Here is a 20,978-nt window from a genome sequence, read left to right as displayed (position 1 = left end):
AAGGATAAATCACAAAGAGTGAACTAAGAGTGACGCGCCGTTGCTATGGATTACGTCAATTCTCGTGCACGAGTTTAGAAGCTGTCAGTTCGGTGATTGGTTGTTCAGACGAGCCCACTGAATCACCGAAAAACAAGGAAATAGCCCAGGCTAGAAATGAATTCGTATTAAGTAGTTATAGTGCAGTTAGCAGAATACACGCATGATCACAATTTTGTGCAGCCCACGATAATGACGTTGTAGCCTGCACGTTCAAGAGAGAGAGAAAGCAAACAATAAAAATACGTAAAAGAAAATAAATGTTACGAACTACCCAAGTGTTGACTGATTTGTGCCAAGGTGTTTACCTAAAATGTGTTTTCAAAGTGATCCCTAAATGCCTGTCCACTCGGTTCCACACGGCCAAATTCCTTGTAATGTTGATCGCCATCATCATCATCATCGTCGTCTGGCTGTGGAATGTTCCTCCGCTTGCAGAGGTTGTGTAGAATGGCACATACAGTGATTACTGTGCTTGCCCTCTCTGGGGTGAGGCGTATTTCGCCGTGGAGGACATGAAACCGACGTTCCATCTGCCCAATTCCTCTCTCCACAACATTTCGTGTATGTTTGTGTGCTCGCAAAGAGCCAATACGATGTGTTTTACGCATAGGACTAAGCGTAATCTGCGTAATCACTTACATTTAACTGTGCTCCCGGTTGTGGATTGAGGTAGGGTGTCTAGAGCCACGTCTTGCATGGATAGTCACTGTCACCCAGCAAGTGACACCCAACTGGTACATCTCAAAAAGCTGCCTCAGACCGCTCACCATTAAAATGCGCGAATCATGGGTAGCTGAAGATCCAGGCCACTTTGCAACAACATCCAGTAGGCTATGTTAAAATTTGCATCAAAAACAACCTGCGTGTTGATGGAATGCACTTTCTTCCTATTGACGAACACGTCCTCGTCTTTTGATGGCGCAATTATTTTTATTTTTTATAAGTTATATATATATTTTTATAACTTCATAACTTTATAACATTTTATTTCGGGACTAATCGGATTATTCCTGTTAGTCGGGGATGTTTTTGCATCGCGCATTAACTCCACAATAAGTTGAATACCCTAACATTTCGTCTCGCAGGCATTTTAAGATTCTTTCTGAATAGGTCTTACTGAGTTAGGAGTCCTCTTGAGGACTTTTAAGCTCTCCTAGACTTAGGTGCTACTTTTAGTCCTAAAATACTTTGTGAATTGCTCTTAGTGAAAAAAGTTAGGAGTCCTAAATTTAAGAGTGACACGCCCATTATTTTTAGGAGTTACTCCTAAATTCGCCAGTTAGGACCTACTTTTAGCCCTAAGATCCTTTGTGAATACGGCCCCTGGTTTCTACCTACATGGTGTGATTAGCCATATATTATGTGACTTTATTTAGTCTATTTCCCATTATGGTTAAAGGCCTGGGTACTTAGTCCACCATTGTTGATTTCTCACCTTTTTTAAAGCTGTTTGGTAGCCTACATCCCGGCTTGATACAAGGTCCTGTACATATGGAGATTGTTGATGCACTAGATCAGGGGTTTTCAAAGTGTGAGAGAGTGAGCCCCCCCTCAGAGAAAAAAATTCAGCTGAGCCCCCCCCCCCAATTTTTTTTTCTAAATACTTGTGTTTTGAAAGCTATTTTAATTATTTTACACATTTCAAACATCTCCGATCATAATTTTAAAACATTTGGAACATATTTTTGAAACATTTGAAAAAAAAAATTTAACATATTTTTTAAACATATTTCTGAAACATTACATCTTTTTGCGTTTTTAAACAACAAAATGTAACAACTTTATCTAAGCATGTTTTAGCTTAACCTTTTTTAAATACATTTGAACATCTTAATCTGTGTAAACTGCCAGTTTACAGATTCATTCAGGGTCCCCGACCCTGAATTTTCTGAGTCGAATCAGATCTGCCTTTTCAGTCCAGAGATTCGACTATTCGGCGGGGTTTGTTTACCGGCGTTGCTATGGTGACCTCAATTATTATAACCAACTGAAAACGACGCCGGTTTGAAACTAAAACTGTGATTCTGAAAAAAGTATAAATGCTATCAAAATTCCGTTTCGATAGTATTGAAGATACAAGTGTGTAGATTTGTTTAATGGTTTGAACGATGGTAAACGGTTGAAAAAGGAATGAGTTACGATGTCTAGAAGTAGGTGTATCAGAATGGGCTGACGTCTTCAATTAAAACAGCTGAAAACGAAGCAGTATGAAACTAAAACTGTGATTCTGAAGACATTTTAAATGATATCGAAATTCTGTTTCGATATTATTGAAGATACAAGTGTGTAGATTTGTTAAATGGTTTGCACGAAGATAAACGGTTGAAAATTGATTTAGTTATGTTACTTCTACAGTTGAAGTACGACTGATGATTTGAATCATCGTCTTTCAGGGTTTTCTTCGGGTTTATTTTTTTCTCACGTCGCGCCCCCCCTGAAGAACTCTGGCGCCCCCCAGGGGGGGCGCGCCCCACAGTTTGAAAACCACTGCACTAGATGAATAATTACACAATGCAAAAGGAATGAGCAATGAAAGTTAATAAAGTGACAAAACTGTAAACAAAGTGCCCGAATGTAGCCTACATAAGGTAACTATGAATTAATGTGACTATCATTGTAAGCACAAACAGAGAATCATGGGCATCAGGGCCATATATGTAGTCATAAAACAACTGGTATGACTTTATGGTAGCCTATACCGACTAAGTTTGTTGATCTGCTACTTTCAAAACATATCACAACAGTGCTGTAGCGTGCCGCTTCCTATTGGTGCTAGGGGCGGCTTTTGACGACCGTGAAATGCGCACCGCTGCGCTTCGTTGCCGGTGTGTGCCAGCCTTCCGACAGCGCTAGTCTGGTCAGTGGGGGATTTCCTTTTTCGGAGGAAGGCCGAGCTCTCTGATGCCGCTTTCACACCAAAAAGAACCGAGAGCCAGTTCCGGGCTGGTGCTAGGGCCAGTTCCAAACTGGTTCCAGCCTTACCCCAGTTAAGAACCGGTTGGTTTCACACCGGCCAGAGCCAGCCATAGAGCCGGCGTGAGCAACGTCATGACGTCACTACAAACGTCTCCGCTAGTGAGCTTGGACAGAAGCATACGGCCGACATCTTTCTTTATTCTGGGTGGAAATAGTAACATAGTTACGCCATTAAATGCGTTTATGGAAACATTTTTAGCGAGAAATGTGTTTTTTACTTTCATAATGTTCGCTCGGTAAATGTGAAGGATGTTTGGTTTGATAGTTATGACGAAGAGGGAACGCTCCGTTCACTTGCATGGACACGGACTCATCTAGCTGCGTTGGCGCGTTGACGCGTTGAACCACCACACAATGATCAAGCGTCAGGTTAGGCGCGCAGAAGAACCCTCGCGCCAGTTTCAAACACAACAACAACAATTTCGTCTTCGATTCAATCCGTGTATGGTTCGTTCTTTGAATATTCCGATTTAAAACAAAATCAGAAAAAACAAAAAAGAACCATACACGGATTCACGTCCATTGTTTACTTCGGTGTTTTAAAAAATGCCGGTCTTCGTTGGTCTTCCTGTTTATGAAGGTACGGATAACTCCGCCCCCTGCCCCCGGCGTAAAAGCGGTTCTAGTTCTAGCCCAGCTCTAAAGTGGGGCCAGAGTTGAACCGGTTTTTAGGGGCCGGAGCCGGTTCTTTGGCGGTGTGAAACCAAAGCCCTGGCCCTAGCTCCGAACTGGCCCGGAACCGGCCCCGATTTTGCGGCGGGGTGAAAGGGGCATGAGTGGCCAACGACGTGCGTCGCGACGTAGGTCGCATTGGTCGCGTCGTAGGTCGCATTGGTCGCGACGTAGGTCGCTCGTCTGGCTGCTTTCAGTCGCTGTGGTCGCTGGCTGGCTTGGTCGCTCAAAATCTATGGGCGGTCGTTTATCAGTTAATTTGCATGTTATTAATTATTAATTATTTTTTTGCGACAATTGAAGTACCAGAAAGCCATGCTCAATGGCGAAAGCTTCCTACCGCTCTTTATTGCAAATATTATTTTTATATTTTTATATTGAAGTAGGCCTACATTTTAAAATGATGAAATCGTTGGTCTATCAGTAGGCCTATCAATAAAATATATTAGTTGTAATTTGGGGCGGATTCAATTAATGTATTTTAGATAATATATATAGCCTATTTGTTTTGTTAAATGTCATTAAGCCTAATAAGGTATGTTATGTACAATTTCTTCGTGAAAGTGATATAGTTTAATATAAGTGCAACAATACGAAGTTAATGCCGCAGTGGTACAAGCGGTAGTGACACTATGATCAAGAAGGCGGTTGTTTGAATCTCTCCACGGTTAGGTAGGCCTATATATTTTTGCTCTTTTAGTCAATTATTTACGCAATCGGCCTCTTTCATTTTAACATTTTGTATAATTTAGTACGATGGTATGATAATGATGCGACTTAATGATGGGCTGCGACGCCTGGCTGGTATCGGCTGGCTGGCTGCGACGACAGGCCAGCCATGGCTGGCCGCTGGTTGCCACTGGCAGCTGGCTGCAGTTCAGGGCAATACATTTGACCTTTTACATTTCTGCATTTTCAGCAATGCTTTGCGCTTTTCATTCAGATGTCGCTTTAATTGTTGCCAACCATTTACTTTCTCTTAAATGGTGAGCATGTTTACATTGTTTACTCCATTTAGACTTTTGTTCAAATCCCTTCACTTGATTTAAGCCATTTAATGTTTATTTTTGTCTTAATCTATGTGGCTTTATTAAAAGATATTTTCAACCTCACTTTGTACTACAGCCCTCACCGCATTTTCTGCAGGAAATGTATTTTGTAGTTCATAAACTCGTCTTCAGTTAAGAGCTCTTCCACACGTAAATATATATTTCTGAAAATATTTTATACCAAGAATCCTGTCCTAAACCACGGTGTTTATGTAAAATATTTCTGTCTTTAAGAAAACGCCCAAACAATTTAAAACAAGCACATAAACTTGCCAGGCTATTAGTTGGCGGTAAACTTTATGTTTAACAACAAAGAAGGACATGAGGAGCAGCAGCAAGCAGGCGCATCGATGTGATTATTTTTAACCGATCACAAAGACCGCACGGCGGAGTCATGACGAAGTAATGTTATGTTGACTTGTAAAGAAGGGCTGCCACCTGACACCTAGCGGTAGCTTTTTGAATGTCACACTTTTAAATGTAAAGACATTGAACGATCAAAAATATACCGCTAGGTGTCTGATACTGTATTTTATGTTTATATTTATATATTTAATTGTATTACGTGTAGATGTAGATCGCAGTAGGCCTACTGTATGCATTTGTGTAGGGCAACACAGTGTTCTGAATTGTATTCAGGGCTAGACTAAATCAATCAAAGCGGACGCGATGCAAACTCTTCCATCAACACGAGGGTACGAGTGCTCTTTGCCGCAGCGTCTGTGTGAACAGATCTTCTGTGAACTCACTGGTTACCATAGATGTATATATCTATGGGCTCCACCATTCCAACGCCGGAGAGACGAAGCCCGGCGCTACCCAGAATTCCTAGCGATGGTGTTACAGAATAGTTAAAAAAATATAGGCCTACATGATATCCCAATGACACCATAACTGGACCGGTGTATTGATCTATTATTACTATGTAAGTTATTGTATTGCAGTGTTTTTTTTTAATAAAACGAACCCTTAGAGAGAAATTCATGGTTGAGTAGAGGTATAAATCAAACCCAGGATCAGGCATTAAATGTGTTACCTCGGGTTTCACATACACTAAAATTGGAACGATACAGAGAAGATTAGCATGGCCCTCGCGCAGAGATGACACGCAAACTCGTGAAGCGTTCTATATTTATAATTTCTTATTAATATCTCTATTCTAATACTTGTAGTAATAACTTATGGGTTGGGTATTCTTTCTGTTACGACATTGCCCCCTAGTGGCGGAGTTGTGCGATGCAGCCAACACAGTCCCCTCCTCTCGCTGCGTCCTGGTGAACCCGAGAACGGATTGCGACATAGTATTTTAGTTCCATGTACACCATTGAGAGCGTGTAATTCAAGCGTGTCACCGTAACACTGTCCAAAGCATCAAACATACCACATCGAGAGTGTCCTGCTGTTCAACTCATAGAGCTGGGCGCCCGGGCCATCAACCTCTGGTGTCCCAGCACAAGGTCGCCAGGAACGTGGAGGGTGAGGTCCACCGCCTCGATATCCTTTAAACTTTATTCAGAATCACAGTTTTAGTTTCATACCGGCTTCGTTTTCAGGTGGTCTCATTGTGTTTTCCCCACTCCATTTAGCTACTTTTAATCACACACCGGCTCGCTATTCTCTTAAACACACACACACACACACACACACACACACACACACACACACACACACACACACACACACACACACACACACACACACACACACACACACACACACACACACACACACACACACACACACTCGTCTACGTAATTTTTGCGGTCGCGTGTTCCAACACCCAACCTTCAAGGACATCTTCTGAATATTTTTTTAAGAGAGATACAGGCAAGTGAAAAAAATTACTTGGAGTCCACAGATTATAAAAATCAGTTGAGAATTTAGTTTACTAAATACTAAAACAACTTTTGTTGAATAATATTTTTTACCTGTAGATAGGGGACAAATAATTGTAATGTCACTTTTGGGGTCTTCAGCTGTACACAAATACACAAACGGATCAACGTTACCTTTGGGGACCTTACTTTCCTTTGGGGAAGTTTCATTAAATGTGCACAATGCTGACACCTGGTATCAATGAAGCTGTTAAGGTCCTTGTTATCTGGCTATCCCTGCAACATTTCTCCCTGATGGGAAATGGAGACCCACTCATCAGGAGTGGGTCCACTCTGGGGGGGGACGTAAGAGCGGAATACTAATGTCCACACACACACACACACACACACACACACACACACACACACACACACACACACACACACACACACACACACACACACACACACACACACACACACACACACACACACACACACACACACACACACACACAGTGTTTGATACATTGCACAACTTGAAAAAATACTCAATCTGAGGCTCCAGAATAAAATATCTACGATATTTCCATGTTAGATGTATGGACAGACAGACAGACAGACAGCCAGACAGACAGATAGACAGACTGGCAGGTAGGCAGGCAGGCAGGCAGAAAGAGGGGTGAGCCCGAAGCCCTCTTTAGGACAAGGAAACCCTCCACTAAAACCCAGAGACAGAGCCCAGAAGAGGGATCCTCCATCAGCTGAGGCTGGTATTTTCACCACAGTCTTTATAAAAGCAACCCCCTCTCTTTGTGTCCAGGTTATAAGTGCTATTATGGTTTGTGATTTGATATTGAGTCAACACTGGTAGTTATATGAGGCTTATCTCCCAGGCTAAATGTGTTTGATTACGAGTCCGCAGAAGACTCTTAGCAGAACGGCTGATCAAAATATATGAAGAGAAAAAGATATCGATGGAGAGATTATCTATACATACTGTTTACATACATTTAGATACATAGAGACCACGATCTGATAAAGTGGACCAAGGACAATCCAGGTCTTCAAGCCACGTTACAGCTCAACTTCCAGACTCCCCGTGTCGTAACGGGAGTTAAACAAAAGAAGAAACCCCCTTCATCCAACAACATGGCAGCAGTTATAACCTAGTATACGAAACCTTAGCTATTCAAATATGTATTCTAACGGTCAATCAGTTGACATTTATTTTTTGAAACAATTGAGACATTCAATAAAAAAACAAATAACTAAGCTGGCCGACCAGATACTGGACGTGGAGCGAACTAACCCGGACTCCTTTGTTATTGTCGTCTGTGACTTTAACAGAGGAAATCTCAGCCATGAACTTCCCAAATACCGCCAGCTCATTAAGTGCCCAACCAGAGAGGAGAACACGCTGGATCACTGTCACACAACTTTAAAGAAAGGCCTATCACGCCGTCCCCCTGACACTCTGACCACGTCATGGTCCACCTGATTCCTGCATACAGGCAGAAGTTAAAACTCTGTAAACCTGTTGTGAGGACGTCTAAGCAGTGGACTACTGAGGCTGTGGAGGATCTTAAGGCGTGCTTGGACTGCACTGACTGGGATATTTTCAGGCCTGCCACAAACAGTCTTGATGAGTACACTGATGCTGTGACATCTTGTGTCAGCTTCCGTGAAGACAGCTGTGTACCGTCTCGCAGCAGGGTGAGCTACGACAACAACAAACCCTGGTTCGCAGCAGAACTCGGACAGCTAAGGTCGGGCAAAGGAGAAGGCGTTTCGGAGCGGAGTCAAAGACACGTTGAAGGAGTCGAAATACAGGTTTAGCAAGGCAGTGAGAGACGCTAAAGTCTCGTGTTCAAAGAGACTCCGACGGCAGTTCTCAGATAACGTCCCAGTGTCTGTCTGGAAGGGTCTGAGACTGCTCATCGAGTACAAGCCGTCTGCCCCAACACTCCGTCGACGACCCTCACCTGGCCAACGACCTGAACGAGTTCTACTGCAGACTTGAAAGATAATGCAGTCCTGTTACCATCCCCCAAACCCCCATTCACCCCCCCCCCCCCCCCCCCCCAGACCCATTCCGCAGCGTATCATCCGATATGCTGAAAAAGGTGATCGGCTGCAACCCGCCGTCCCTCCAGGACCTGCATGCCTCCGGGACACTGAGGCGTGCAAGGAAGATCGTGTTGGACCCCTCCAACCCCGGACATATACTCTTTAAAACACTGCCCTGCTCTGGTAAGAGGTTGAGGTCTGTCAAGACCAAAACCTCCCCCACCAACACTGACACGCACACTACCCCCCCCCCCTTCCCCATCAACACCCACCGTCATCTGCCAACGATGACAATTATCTTCTTATCTTATTACGATGCATATGTATATGTATATAGTGTATCTCTATTTATTTATTTATATTTTTTATTTACTATATTTTTTATTTTATTTTTTATTTACTCTTATCTTTTTCATTACTTATTATTCGATACTTGCTTATTTCTACGACACTTCTGACAGCAAAATATTTGATTTAATGTAGAGCTTGATCAGGGGAAGATACAGGCAGCAAAGTTACCAAGCATACAGTCAATGAGACGATGGGTGTACATGATTCTTATAGGAAACGTTCACATCGTGGGTAAATACAAAGGAAACAAAGGTCAGGGGGAGGGGCCTTCGTGGAGTTTAGGATTGGCCAGAGGAGGGACCAAGTTAAATTGCAATTCACAATATGGGTGGAGTGGACATGGCTGCAAGACAGTTAAAGGAATCTACACAACAAAGAAGTCTGTGGATTGGCCTCAGTATCAAACTTGGTGCCCACAGTTTCAAATGCAAAACTATCTAAACACCTTTCAATTAAAGAGGGCGGGAGGTATCCCTAGGTCCATGGAGAATGGATAGAAATTCATTGAAATTGACTAATAATTCAAACAGGGTTCATATAATTTGTATATTAAAGTTCTGCTTGATATTGCCACAACACTCATTATCGTTATCTTTGTTAGCCTATTACAAAAAGCCTGCAAAGTTCACTTGTGAAATAGACTACTTTTGAACCCCACATTATACATGATTGTGTTCATTCAACTTACCTTTCCATTCTGTGCACTTAATGCTAACTACCTTGGATGGATTGTCTCATAATAGGCGATAATGGTTGAAGATGATCCATTTTAAAAGGTCCCTGGTTAAATGTCAAGTTCTCAGTGATGCTCAGTTTATGCCGGTCCTTCCTCTAGAATGCAGCATTATTCTAACGGGACAAAGTCAGAAGATTCCTAGCATTGGTCACCCTTCACTCTCTGTTTGCAGCGGCGGCTGGTGATCCAATTCGTGGGTGGGGTGCAGTAATGGACGGGGGTCGTCCCCAAGAAAATATAGAATTGGTTTCTGGGATGCCCACTAGCTAAAAATGTATTCTGTTTTATAGCCTTCATCCTGACTTGCAGGGCCTGGACAAGCTTACACTCCTTTCACTTTCATTCCACTAGCCATTGCTATTTGACCCATGGTTTTTATTCTTATATTGAGGCATATCATGATCAATGTCCTATTATGTTTTACCGGAGTCTCAAGGTCTATTTCAAATGCAGTTTGGGACCGTTGTATATATATTTTTTATATGCTACATATCAAAAGACTTAATTAATATGTAATTTACTTGTTCCTTTTAAGTATAACATTGCATGAGGATTCCAATTTCTCCACTGAAATGGCTAAAAAGTGCCTTTACAACTCTCTGCTAGTTAATAAAACTAATATAACTATCTGTCACTTCTCTCTGCATGTAATACACTCCAAGAATACACTCCCTCCCGCTCCCTCCGCTCAACCTCTGCTGGACTACTATGTATCCCCACATCACGACTCACTTCAATGGGTGCCCGGTCATTCAGCTGTCCAGCACCCAGGCTCTGGAACTCCCTCCCCCCACACATAAAACAGTCAGACACCATTACAACCTTCAAGTCACAACTCAAAACTCACCTGTTCAAACTCGCACACAACGTCTAACTGATCACTGTTTTGATTGTTTTTTTTTTTGTTTTGTTTTGTCTTGTTTTTGTTTTATTTATTTCTTATTGCTTATGTTTATTTATTTATTTATTTATTTATTTTTTCCACATTGTCTTGTTTTTTAAAAAAATGTATGATGACTTTATGCTCTGTAAGGTGACCTTGGGTGTTTTGAAAGGCGCCTCTAAATTGTATTATTATTTTTTATTATTATGTAGCTATGTTGCGCAATGCACGAAAGCTGCTGAGGGAGGTATATTTGATTCATTGGCTGAATTGTCCAATCAGCTCCAAATTACTACAATGAGTTGAAACACAAGACACAGTTTAGTGTCAAGTGTTTCTTTAATACTCTTGGTAGGATAACAAACCTACCAATGGTTAATCGTTCCTTATGTCGTATGGTCATGTACAGGGTTTGGGTTTGTGTCGGGTCTCTTCTTTTTCTGTTTACTAATTATTTTTGTGTGTGTGTGTGTGTGTGTGTGTGTGTGTGTGTGTGTGTGTGTGTGTGTGTGTGTGTGTGTGTGTGTGTGTGTGTGTGTGTGTGTGTGTGTCGAAAGTTCCTAAGCCAGAGGGAAACTTTGAACCAATGCAAAAGGCTTAAAATGTACCACTATATCAAAACAAAAAAAAAACCTTCAGAAAAAAATTATGAAGTGTTTTGAGTTGGAGCAGTGGATTTCTGTTTTTCATTTCTTGTTTGATGGTTTCCGTTAATCTGTTCAAATACTTTGATTTATTTTAACATACGAGCTGAACAACATCATCATCATAATAAAAAAAAAACTGTATCATTTGAACTGTATAATTTATTGCTTAGGATTTTTTTAATGCTCGTTATTTTGGTTTGAATTATTTTTAACCATGTCCTATAAAAAAGAAATAAATTACGGGGAAAGGTTACCTCCCCTTTCTCTTATTGTGCCCGCCCAGATTATTTGTCCCGACCCCCCATGATAAAATGAGTTACGAACGTGTACACATAGTTCGTTCCTTGAGAGACACCGTGGCTTGCAAACGAGCGAATCATCGCAGTTGCTCAGTGTTTGGATTTACAAAACCTCGAAAAAGTAAGTTAACTAACGCCATATCGTTGTGTTGCTTTACTGTATATGGTTACCTTGTTAGCATTATGATGTTGCTTTAGCATTAGCGTTACAGCTAACAGCCAAGTTACTATCGCTAATGTAACGGTAGATAGCATCAGTTATGTGTGTAAACCATGGACCTATTAAAGAAAGGACAGCGGACTAAAACATGGCCGCCCATTCATAACTATAAATACACGCACTGTAACTCGAGTGTGCACCTCAGAAAGCAAGGGGCATCACACGAGAATGGGCACAATTCAACAAAGGGGGTACAATGATCTCTACTGCTTGGATACCAAGGGAATGCAATGTTTAACAATGTCTGCTCACCTTACAACAAACGAATACGATTGTATTTTACCGGCCACTGGACTGCAGTAGTTCTAGCGTTTTACTGAGATCATTATGATCATTATGACCTGTTAAACTCATCCTAAATACATATGGTGCGTTCCTAGCAACCCTGTTTTCGCACCCTTCTACCCTCTTGTACTCCCAGTTATAGCTGGTTATTTACGGGCAAAAAAGTGTACCTGGAACGCACTATTATTGGCATGTTTTCCCCTTCAAACCTGATCCAAATCAAAGGGTTATTAGCCGATTTCTGCAGAGCTTGATGTCATGGTATTGAGTTGTTGAGATGAACTATAAAATATGTAAACAAATCAAGGATGTGATATCATTTCATAGAACTCATTTTAAGTATTAGGCTAATGTAATTCACTAAACATGCTTCTCTTATATCTTCTTACAACTTGCACCTGGAATACATAAAAGCTAAAAAATTGAGTACTGATCTTTCTTTGTTGTCTCTACGCAGGCCAGCTCATCAATTGCTTACATTCAGCAGCTTCTCTCAAGGGATGTTGCCTGCCAGACAGAAAACCTGGAAACGCATATTTGTAGGCACAAAGCTATCCTTAAAGTCTATTCAGCCCCATTTTAAAAGTGAAGGTATGTACATTACTCATTGAGTAATTTTTTCTTTGATTTGGTAGATTCTAGGCAGCATAGATTCTAGGCTGATGCTAGATTTTTCCTGCGCTAAAAAGCCTGGTCCTCTTTGGAAAAGTATCATGACCAGCGCCCTGTTAAAAGTACACAGTACACATTTTAAACCGTCTGTGTCAATGTTGCATACATTTAAAGAGTTTCTCTCATGTGTACAAATGCACAATGCCTCCCTTTATGCAAATAATGTATCATTACAATAGATTTTTCCTTTTTTTTCTCCCTCTGCAAAAGACTGCGATGCCTTTAGAGACCGTAGCACTCATCTCAACGCCACCTCAGAGAGTCTGGGTGTGGACACCCCTGGCTCCTCCCACATGTCCAGCCACAGCGAGGAGCTGAAGATTCTGAGCGTCTACGGAAAAGGGGAGGGCCCTCTGGCGGTGGAGGACCATGACACCCTCTTCACAGCGTCAGAAGTGGAGGCCCTGAACTCGCTGTCTGCGGACCACAGCGAGGCCAAGAGCCTGGAGCGCGGCGAGCGGCTGGTCTGCCGCGAGGAGCTGAGTGTGCAGGTTGGAAATCATTCAACATCCAAAAGAGAGGCTTCCTCTGTTACAACTCTAAAACAGACCCATAGAAAGCCCACACCTTTATGATTCAGTAAACGTTTTTACATTGCCAAATATGCCCGTCTTGTGCCCAACTTTTCACCTGTGTGATCCGCGCGTTTACACTGACCGAGGTAATTTACGGGCTTTATTTCGCACCCCTTTTAACCCTCTCTGACCCTACACATATTGGCAGTTTCATTTTGATGTAAATGCGATAAGACAGCTTTCCAGTTCTAGGGGCGAGGCTTGGGTAGAGGTGTTGCTGCATTGTCTCTACAACAGAGACGATGCAGCGATATCAACATGAACAGTTGTAACTGTAGAGAAGGTGAAATTCACGAGCTGCTGACCATCATGGGAGAGAAGGTGATGCAGTCGCATTTGAAGAAGACGAAAGATTGTCGATCTAAGCGAAAGTACCAGGCAAACTTTCCTTACAATGCTTCGTCAGCAAAGTGGTTAGCAAAGTAAAGAATATTTCGGCATTTTTGCACTTGTAAATAGTTAATCGCGTTTTAGCCTACACTCTGATGTGAACTCATTCTTGCATGCGAGGGTCTTGAATCAATAAATATATTTATTTATTTTGCAATTCATTGTAAAGAGTCGTACTCTCCGTGTGAAGGCCCGCCTTCTACTGTGAACCAAGCAATTCAGCTCTGAGACGAAGGGGGATTATACCCCCTTGGTTTTACACAGACAAGACATTGAAATTGCAGGGCGTGCCAAGCCGCGACCGAACCAGCTTGGCAGTGTAAAAATGCTTGATGTGTCGTTGGTGGGGATTGACAGCTATTCTGTGAAAATGAAAGAATATGTCTTGTGTGTGTTTCCTTCTTTATGTGGAAAGCAGCAGACCCCAGACACCATTTCAATCAAAGTTGAAGAGGATATTGGTGGAGGCTTGCCCGCCGCGGGTTGGTAATACACATTGCAACCTTCAAGTCACAACTCAAAACTCACCTGTTCAAACTCGCACACAACGTCTAACTGATCACTGTTTTAATTGTTTGTTTGTTTTGTTTTGTCTTGTTTTTGTTTTATTTATATTTTATTTTCTATGTTTATTTAATTATTTTTTTCCCCAATGTCTTGTTTTTAAACGATTTATGATGACTATATGCTCTGTAAGGTGACCTTGGGTGTCTTGAAAGGGGCCTCTAAATAAAATGTATTATTATTATTATTATTATTTATCTATGCAAGCAAACGACCTGGATCAACTGAGAATGTACTCGATTCTGCCTGCGCTATAAAGTCTTGTCCTCCTTTGAAAAGCATCATGACAAGCCCCCTGCTAAAACACGAGTCAAACTTGGGAGTTGCATTTCAAAGATGGAATCAGTCAAGAGCCCAGAAGGGTTTCAAGACGGGTGCAGCATGAGCTGGTTTATCATTCTCAAACATCAATGAATTCATAATGCATGCAATGTTAGCTGATCAGCTTAGAGGGAAGGACACGTTGTTGCTTTTTAGTGTCAAAATAGAATTATTGTGCTTGCCTCGCATATCATGTTGTGATCAGATCACTTTGCGCTGGTGTTCGTTGAGTGTCCTTAACCTGGCCAACCACTTGAGCTTTGAGTCTAGGGAGGAGGAGACGTCCCTCTCCAAAACTGTGAATCTTTGTCGGCAGTACACATTTTAAACCCTCTGTGTCAATGTTGCATACATTTAAAGAGTTTCTTTCATGTGTACAAATACACAATGCCTCCCTTTATGCAAATAATGTATCAAAACAATTACGTTTTCCTTTTTGTCTCCCTCTGCAGAAGACTGCGATGCCTTTGGAGACCGTAGCACTCAGCGCAACGCCACCTCAAAGATTCTGGGTGTGGACGCCCCTGGCTCCTCCCACATGTCCAGTCGTAGCGAGGAACTGCTGGTGAGCAAAATAAAGAATATGTTGGGATTTTTGTAGTTGTAAATAGTTAATTGTGTTTTAGCCTACATTCAGATGTGAACTCATTCTTGCATGCGAGGGTCTTGAATAAAAAATAATAATACACAGGTGAGACATTGAAATTGCAGGGCGTGCCAAGCCGCGACCGAACCAGCTTGACAGTGTAAAAACGACTAATCTGTCGGTAGTGGGGATTGACATCTATTCTGTGAAAATGAGAGAATATGTCTTGGGTGTGTTTCCTTCTTTATGTGGAAAGCAGCAGACCCCAGACACCATTTCAATCAAGGTTGAAGAGGATATTGGTGGAGGCTTGCCCGCCGTAGGTTAGTAATACACATTGCATCTATGCAAGAAAACAACCTTGATCAACTGAGAATGTACTCGAATCCGCCTTCGCAGCACGAGCCTTTAACCCTTGACCATCCAAAGGGCGTCAAGGAAAATGCATGATCAACAAATAGAAGTTAGAAAGAATGTCAAAATATAATTCTTCCAATACACAAGTGTGTACAAAGTACATACTGTATACCTTTGTGAAATGATTAATTAAAAACATTACTTTCTCTCTTTCTCGGTTTTCCTCTCTGAAGAAGACGGCAATGACATCAGAGACTGCAGCACGCAGCGTGGCGCCACCTCGGAGAGTCTGAGTGTGGACGCCCCTGGCTCCTCCCACATGTCAAGTCACAGCGGGGAGCTGCGCATCCTGAGTGTTTACGGACAAGGGGAGGGCCCACTGGCGGTGGACGGCCATGACACCCTCTTTGTCGCGTCAGAACTGGAGGCCTTGAGCTCGCTGTCCACAGGCCACAGCGTGGCCAAGAGCCTGAACTGCAGCGTGCGGCTCGTCCGCCTTGAGGAGCTGACTGGGCATCGGGGCGGCCGCAAGGACCGGCCCGGTGTCTTGTGTGGAAAGGTTATTCCCAACAATGCCAATATGATCGTCCACATGATGCCTCACTCTGAGGAGAAGCCCTACAAGTGTGACCAATGCCCAAAGCGTTTCAGTCATAGCTCCACCCTGAATATCCACATGAGGACTCACTCCGGGGTGAAGTCCTACAAGTGTGACCAATGCACGAAGAGCTTCAGTCAGAAAAGCTACCTGAAGATCCACATGAGAACTCACTCCGGCGAGAAGCCCTACAAGTGTGACCAATGCATGAAGTGCTTCAGTCATAGCTCCACCCTGAATTTCCACATGTCGACGCACACCGGCGAGAAGACCTACAGGTGTGACCAATGCCCGAAGTGCTTCAGTCATGCCAGTCTCCTGAAGTGCCACATGTCGCGTCACTCTGCGGAGAAGCCCTACAGGTGTGACCAATGCCCGAAGCGCTACCTACGGAAATGCGACCTGAAGATCCACCTGAGGACTCACTCCGGTGAGAAGCCCTACAAGTGTGACCAATGCATGAAGTGCTTCATTCAGAAAGGCCCCCTGATGAGCCACATGAATACTCACTCCGGTGAGAAGCCCTACAAGTGTGACCAATGCACGAAGTGCTTCACTCTGAATGCCTTGCTGCAGCACCACATGAGTACTCACTCCCTTGAGATGCCCTACAAGTGTGACCAATGCATGAAGTGCTTCAAGCGGAAAGGCGACCTGAAGATCCACATGAAGATTCACTCCGGGGTGAAGCCCTACAAGTGTGACCAATGCATGAAGTGCTTCCAGCAGAAAAACCCCCTGAAGCGCCACATGAGGACTCACTCCGGGGAGAAGCCCTACAAGTGTGACCAATGCACGAAGTGCTTCAGTCGGAAAGAACCCCTGAAGCGCCACATGATGACTCACTCTAGGGTATTGGTCACACCCTACAGGTGTGACCAATGCACGGAGCTCTTCCAACGGAAATGCGACCTGAAGATCCACCTGAGGACTCACTCCGTTAAGAAGCCCGTTAAGAAGCCCTACAAGTGTGACCATTGCATGAAGTTCTTCAGTCAGAGAGGCACGATGATTATCCACATGAGGAGTCACTCCGAGGAATATCCCTACAGGTGTGACCAATGCCCGATGCGCTTCACTCAAGGTTGCTTCCTGAAGGACCACATGTTGACTCACACCGGCGATAAGCCCTGCGTGTGTCTGGAGTGCAACGGCAGCTACAGCGACCCAAGCAGTTTGCGTTTGCACTTGCTCAAAGCACACTTTGACGCAAGGTAACGGGACGCTTTGATTGAGACCTCTGTCTGGTATTGGTTTAAATTACTGCTTTTAGTTTTTCTTTTGATCACGATTAAACGCTTTCTTCTCTTGATTCGCTTTCTGTTTTTTTTATTAATTGAAGTCTGTGTTGAATAACTTATTTCTAGGACACTTCTGACAGCAAAATATTTGATTCAATGTAGAGCTTGATCAGGGGAAGATACAGTCAGCAAAGTTGCCAAGCATACAGTCAATGAGGCGATGGGTGTACATGATTCTTATAGGAAACGTTCACCTCGTGGGTAAATACAAAGGAAACAAAGGTCAGGGGGAGGGGCCTTCGTGGAGTTTAGGATTGGCCAGAGGAGAGACGAAGTTAAATTGCAATTCACAATATGGGTGGAGTGGAAATGGCTGCAAGACAGTTAAAGGAATCTACACAACAAAGAATTCTGGATTGCCCTCAGTATCAAACTTGGTGCCCACAGTTGCAAATGCAACTGTGGGGACACCTTTCAATTAGAGAGGGCGGGAGGTATCTCTAGGTCTATGGAGAATGGATAGAAATTCATTGAAATTGACTAATTATTCAGGGTTCATATAATTTTTATATTAAAGTCTGCTTGATATTGCCATGACACTCATTACCCTTATCTTTGTTAGCCTATTACAAAAAGCCTGCAAAGTTCACTTGTGAAATAGACTGCGATTTAACCCCACATTATACATGATTGTGTTCAATCCACTTACCTTTCCATTCTGTGCGCTTATGCTAACTACCTAGGATGGATTGTCTCATAATAGGCGATAATGGTGGAAGATGATCCATTTTAAAAGGTCCCTGGTTAAATGTCTAGATCTCAGTGATGCTCAGTTTAAGCCGGTCCTTCCTCTAGAATGCAGCATTATTCTAACGGGACAAAGTCAGAAGATTCCTAGCATTGGTCCCCCTTCACTCCCTGTTTGCAGCGGCGGCTGGTGATCCAATTCGTGGTTGGGTTGCAGTAATGGACGGGGGTCCTCCCCAAGAAAGTATAGTATTGGTTTCTGGGATGCCCACTAGCTAAAAATGTATTCTGATTCATAGCCTACATCCTGACTTGCAGGGCCTGGACAAGCTTACACTGCTTTCACTTTCATTCCACTAGCCATTGCTATTTGACCCATGGTTGTTATTCTGATATTGAGGCATATCATGATCAATGTCCTATAGTGTTTTACCCGAGTCTCAAGGTCTATTTCAAATGCAGTTTGGGACCGTTGTATCATTTTCTTTTTTAAATACTACATGCCGAAAGACTTAATTAATATGTAATTTACTTGTTCCTTTTAAGTATAACATTTCATGAGGAGTCCAATTCCTCCACTGAATCGGGTAGAAAGTGCTTTTACGACTCTCTGCTAACTATCTATCACTTCTCACTGCATGTAGTCATGTTGCGCAATGCACGAATGCTGCTGAGGGAGGTAGCCTATTTGATTCATTGGCTGAATTGTCCAATCAGCTCCAAATTATTACAATGAGTTGAAACACAAGACACAGTGTAGTGTCGAGTGTTTCTTTAATACACTTTGATAACAAACCTACCATGATTAATCGTTCCTTTTGTCCTGTGGTCATGTACAGGGGTTGGGTTTGTGTCGGGTCTCTGTTTCTGTGTGTGTGTGTGTGTGTGTGTGTGTGTGTGTGTGTGTGTGTGTGTGTGTGTGTGTGTGTGTGTGTGTGTGTGTGTGTGTGTGTGTGTGTGTGTGTGTGTGTGGAAAGTTCCTAAGCCAGAGGGAAACTTTGAACCAATGCAAAATGCTTAAAATGTACCACAATATCAAAACTAAAAAAATCTTCAGAAAAAAATAATGAATTGTTATGAGCTGGAACAGTGAATTTCTGTTTTTCTTTTCTTGTTCAATGGTTTCGGTTAATCTGTTCAAATATTGTGTTATTGTTTGGTCCAAAAGCTTTGATTTATTTTAACATACATGCTGAACATCATCATCATCATAATTAAAAAAAAAACGGTTTAGGATTATTTTCTTGCATTTTAAAACTCGTTACAAGACAGATGCCACATGAGCTGTTTTATCATTCTCAAACATCAATGAATTCATAATGCATGAATGTTAGCTGATCAGTTCAGAGGGAAGGACACGTTGTTGCTTTTTAGTGTCAAAATATAATTATTGCGCTTTTCTCGCATGCATAGGCGTCGATTCAGCCGGGGACGCGTCCCCACCAGATTTCGTCATGAATCATTTTGTACCCACCACTTTAAAAAAATAAAAAAAAAAAATGAGTTTAATTATTATGGATTATTACACAGGTCTTCTCAATGCCGTGGAACGCTCCGTTCACTTGCATGGGCTCTTCACAACTTCGCGGTGAATGCTAGATATAAATTGACCGCTGTCAAGGAAAACAAAGGACATTTTGACTATAATGACGTCTTTGGTAGCACTCCTCAAAAGGTCCGGTAACTTTTCAACCCCAGCTTCTTCGGTTGCTAAGCGACGTCAACGTCTCTGGCGGACTATTTCTCTGCTGATCAACACTACGAATGATTGCAACAAATAAATTGTAACAAGCCACACCATGTGAAGTCATATTTTCGTTTTGGCAAGTAGCCGTGTAATAAGCGGGATAATATATAGAACGTCGCCGGTCTAATTTAAGCCCCTTCAGTGGGAAGCAATTACCCTCGCTGCGCGTCGGTGTCCTGTTCGCCCTGTCGGGGCTTATTTTACCGATAATGAATGACCGGCATTCTATACATTATCCATTACGGCTCTTCTCAATGCTGTAGACTACATTCGTATTCAGTTGCTAAGCGACGTCAACGACTTTGGCAAATTATTTCTCTGCTGATCAACGCTACGAATGATAACAAATACATTGGAAAAAGACACAGTGTGAAGTTATTTTTTCGATTTGGCAAGTAGCCATTACTAATAATACCAATACTCTTTGGCTGGGATGATGAAGGCTGAAGGCGATAGCAGAAACCATCTTCACCAGCATCACCCAGAACAAGCCTCTCCGACCAGCAAGGCAGGCGATTGCTTTCATTCGAGCAGGGGAGAGGCCTAAGCCCAAGCTAAGGGGGGCAGCGGGACTCCTTGGAACCGCCCCGGACTGGCAGATGAAGGCCGACCTGGGGAAGCAGCTCAGATTCCCAGAGCACATCGTGGAAACCACCCTGAGACCAGGCATAGTTCTGTTCTCAGATTCAACCAAACAGGTGGTCCTACTGGAGCTGACAGTTCCCTGGGAGGAGCGCATGGAAGAGGCCAATGAGAGGAAGCGTGCCAAGTATGCCAACTTAGTGGAGGAGTGCCGCAGACGGGGGTGGCGTGCCCCAACCCGGTCTCACGAAAATACGTGACACTGTCACGTTATTTAATCTATTGAAACGTGATCAGGGACACGTGTTTTCGATTTTTTCGTGTCAAAAAGCACAAATGTTCTATATATATCTATGGTTGAAACATGCGAGTGGGCCGATAATTCTGAAAATAAACCCCACCAGGGCGAATAGTACACCGACGCACAGCGAAGGTGTCTCGCTTCGCCCTGACGGGTCTTATTTTCGATATTGACCGGCGACGTTCTATACATTAGCCCGCTTATTACACGGCTACTGCCAAAACGAAAAAATAACTTCACATGCGGTTTCTTT

At 42.9% G+C, this 20,978-nt stretch overlaps 2 protein-coding genes and 1 non-coding gene across 3 annotated transcripts in view; 2 read left to right on the top strand and 1 right to left on the bottom strand.

The window, feature by feature from the left end:
* The window catches only part of LOC132455187 (NLR family CARD domain-containing protein 3-like), a 34,237-nt gene extending 23,479 nt beyond the window's left edge, over positions 1–10,758 (bottom strand). The window contains exon 1 of the mRNA XM_060048986.1: positions 10,443–10,758. The gene's annotated coding sequence lies outside the window, so the exon portion shown is untranslated. The remainder of the gene's footprint in view (positions 1–10,442) is intronic.
* On the top strand, positions 5,769–5,875 carry LOC132456679 (U6 spliceosomal RNA). Its single transcript, XR_009525545.1, has one exon. It is a non-coding gene; the product is annotated as a U6 spliceosomal RNA (small nuclear RNA).
* Positions 10,759–11,541: 783 nt separating the features above from the next.
* The window catches only part of LOC132455180 (zinc finger protein 431-like), a 66,247-nt gene continuing 56,810 nt past the window's right edge, over positions 11,542–20,978 (top strand). Inside the window, exons 1-6 of the mRNA XM_060048970.1 lie at positions 11,542–11,660; positions 12,502–12,635; positions 12,927–13,207; positions 14,100–14,163; positions 15,019–15,131; positions 15,412–15,475. Of these exons, the coding sequence (XP_059904953.1) occupies positions 12,545–12,635; positions 12,927–13,207; positions 14,100–14,163; positions 15,019–15,131; positions 15,412–15,475 (613 nt within the window). The 5' untranslated portion in view covers positions 11,542–11,660; positions 12,502–12,544. The remainder of the gene's footprint in view (positions 11,661–12,501; positions 12,636–12,926; positions 13,208–14,099; positions 14,164–15,018; positions 15,132–15,411; positions 15,476–20,978) is intronic.

This window comes from Gadus macrocephalus, chromosome 4 (genome assembly GCF_031168955.1).
Source record: "Gadus macrocephalus chromosome 4, ASM3116895v1".
Classification (NCBI taxonomy): Eukaryota; Metazoa; Chordata; class Actinopteri; order Gadiformes; family Gadidae; genus Gadus; species Gadus macrocephalus.
The sequence above is the reverse complement of the archived record's forward strand: the minus strand, read 5'-3'. Positions and strand labels throughout refer to the sequence as shown.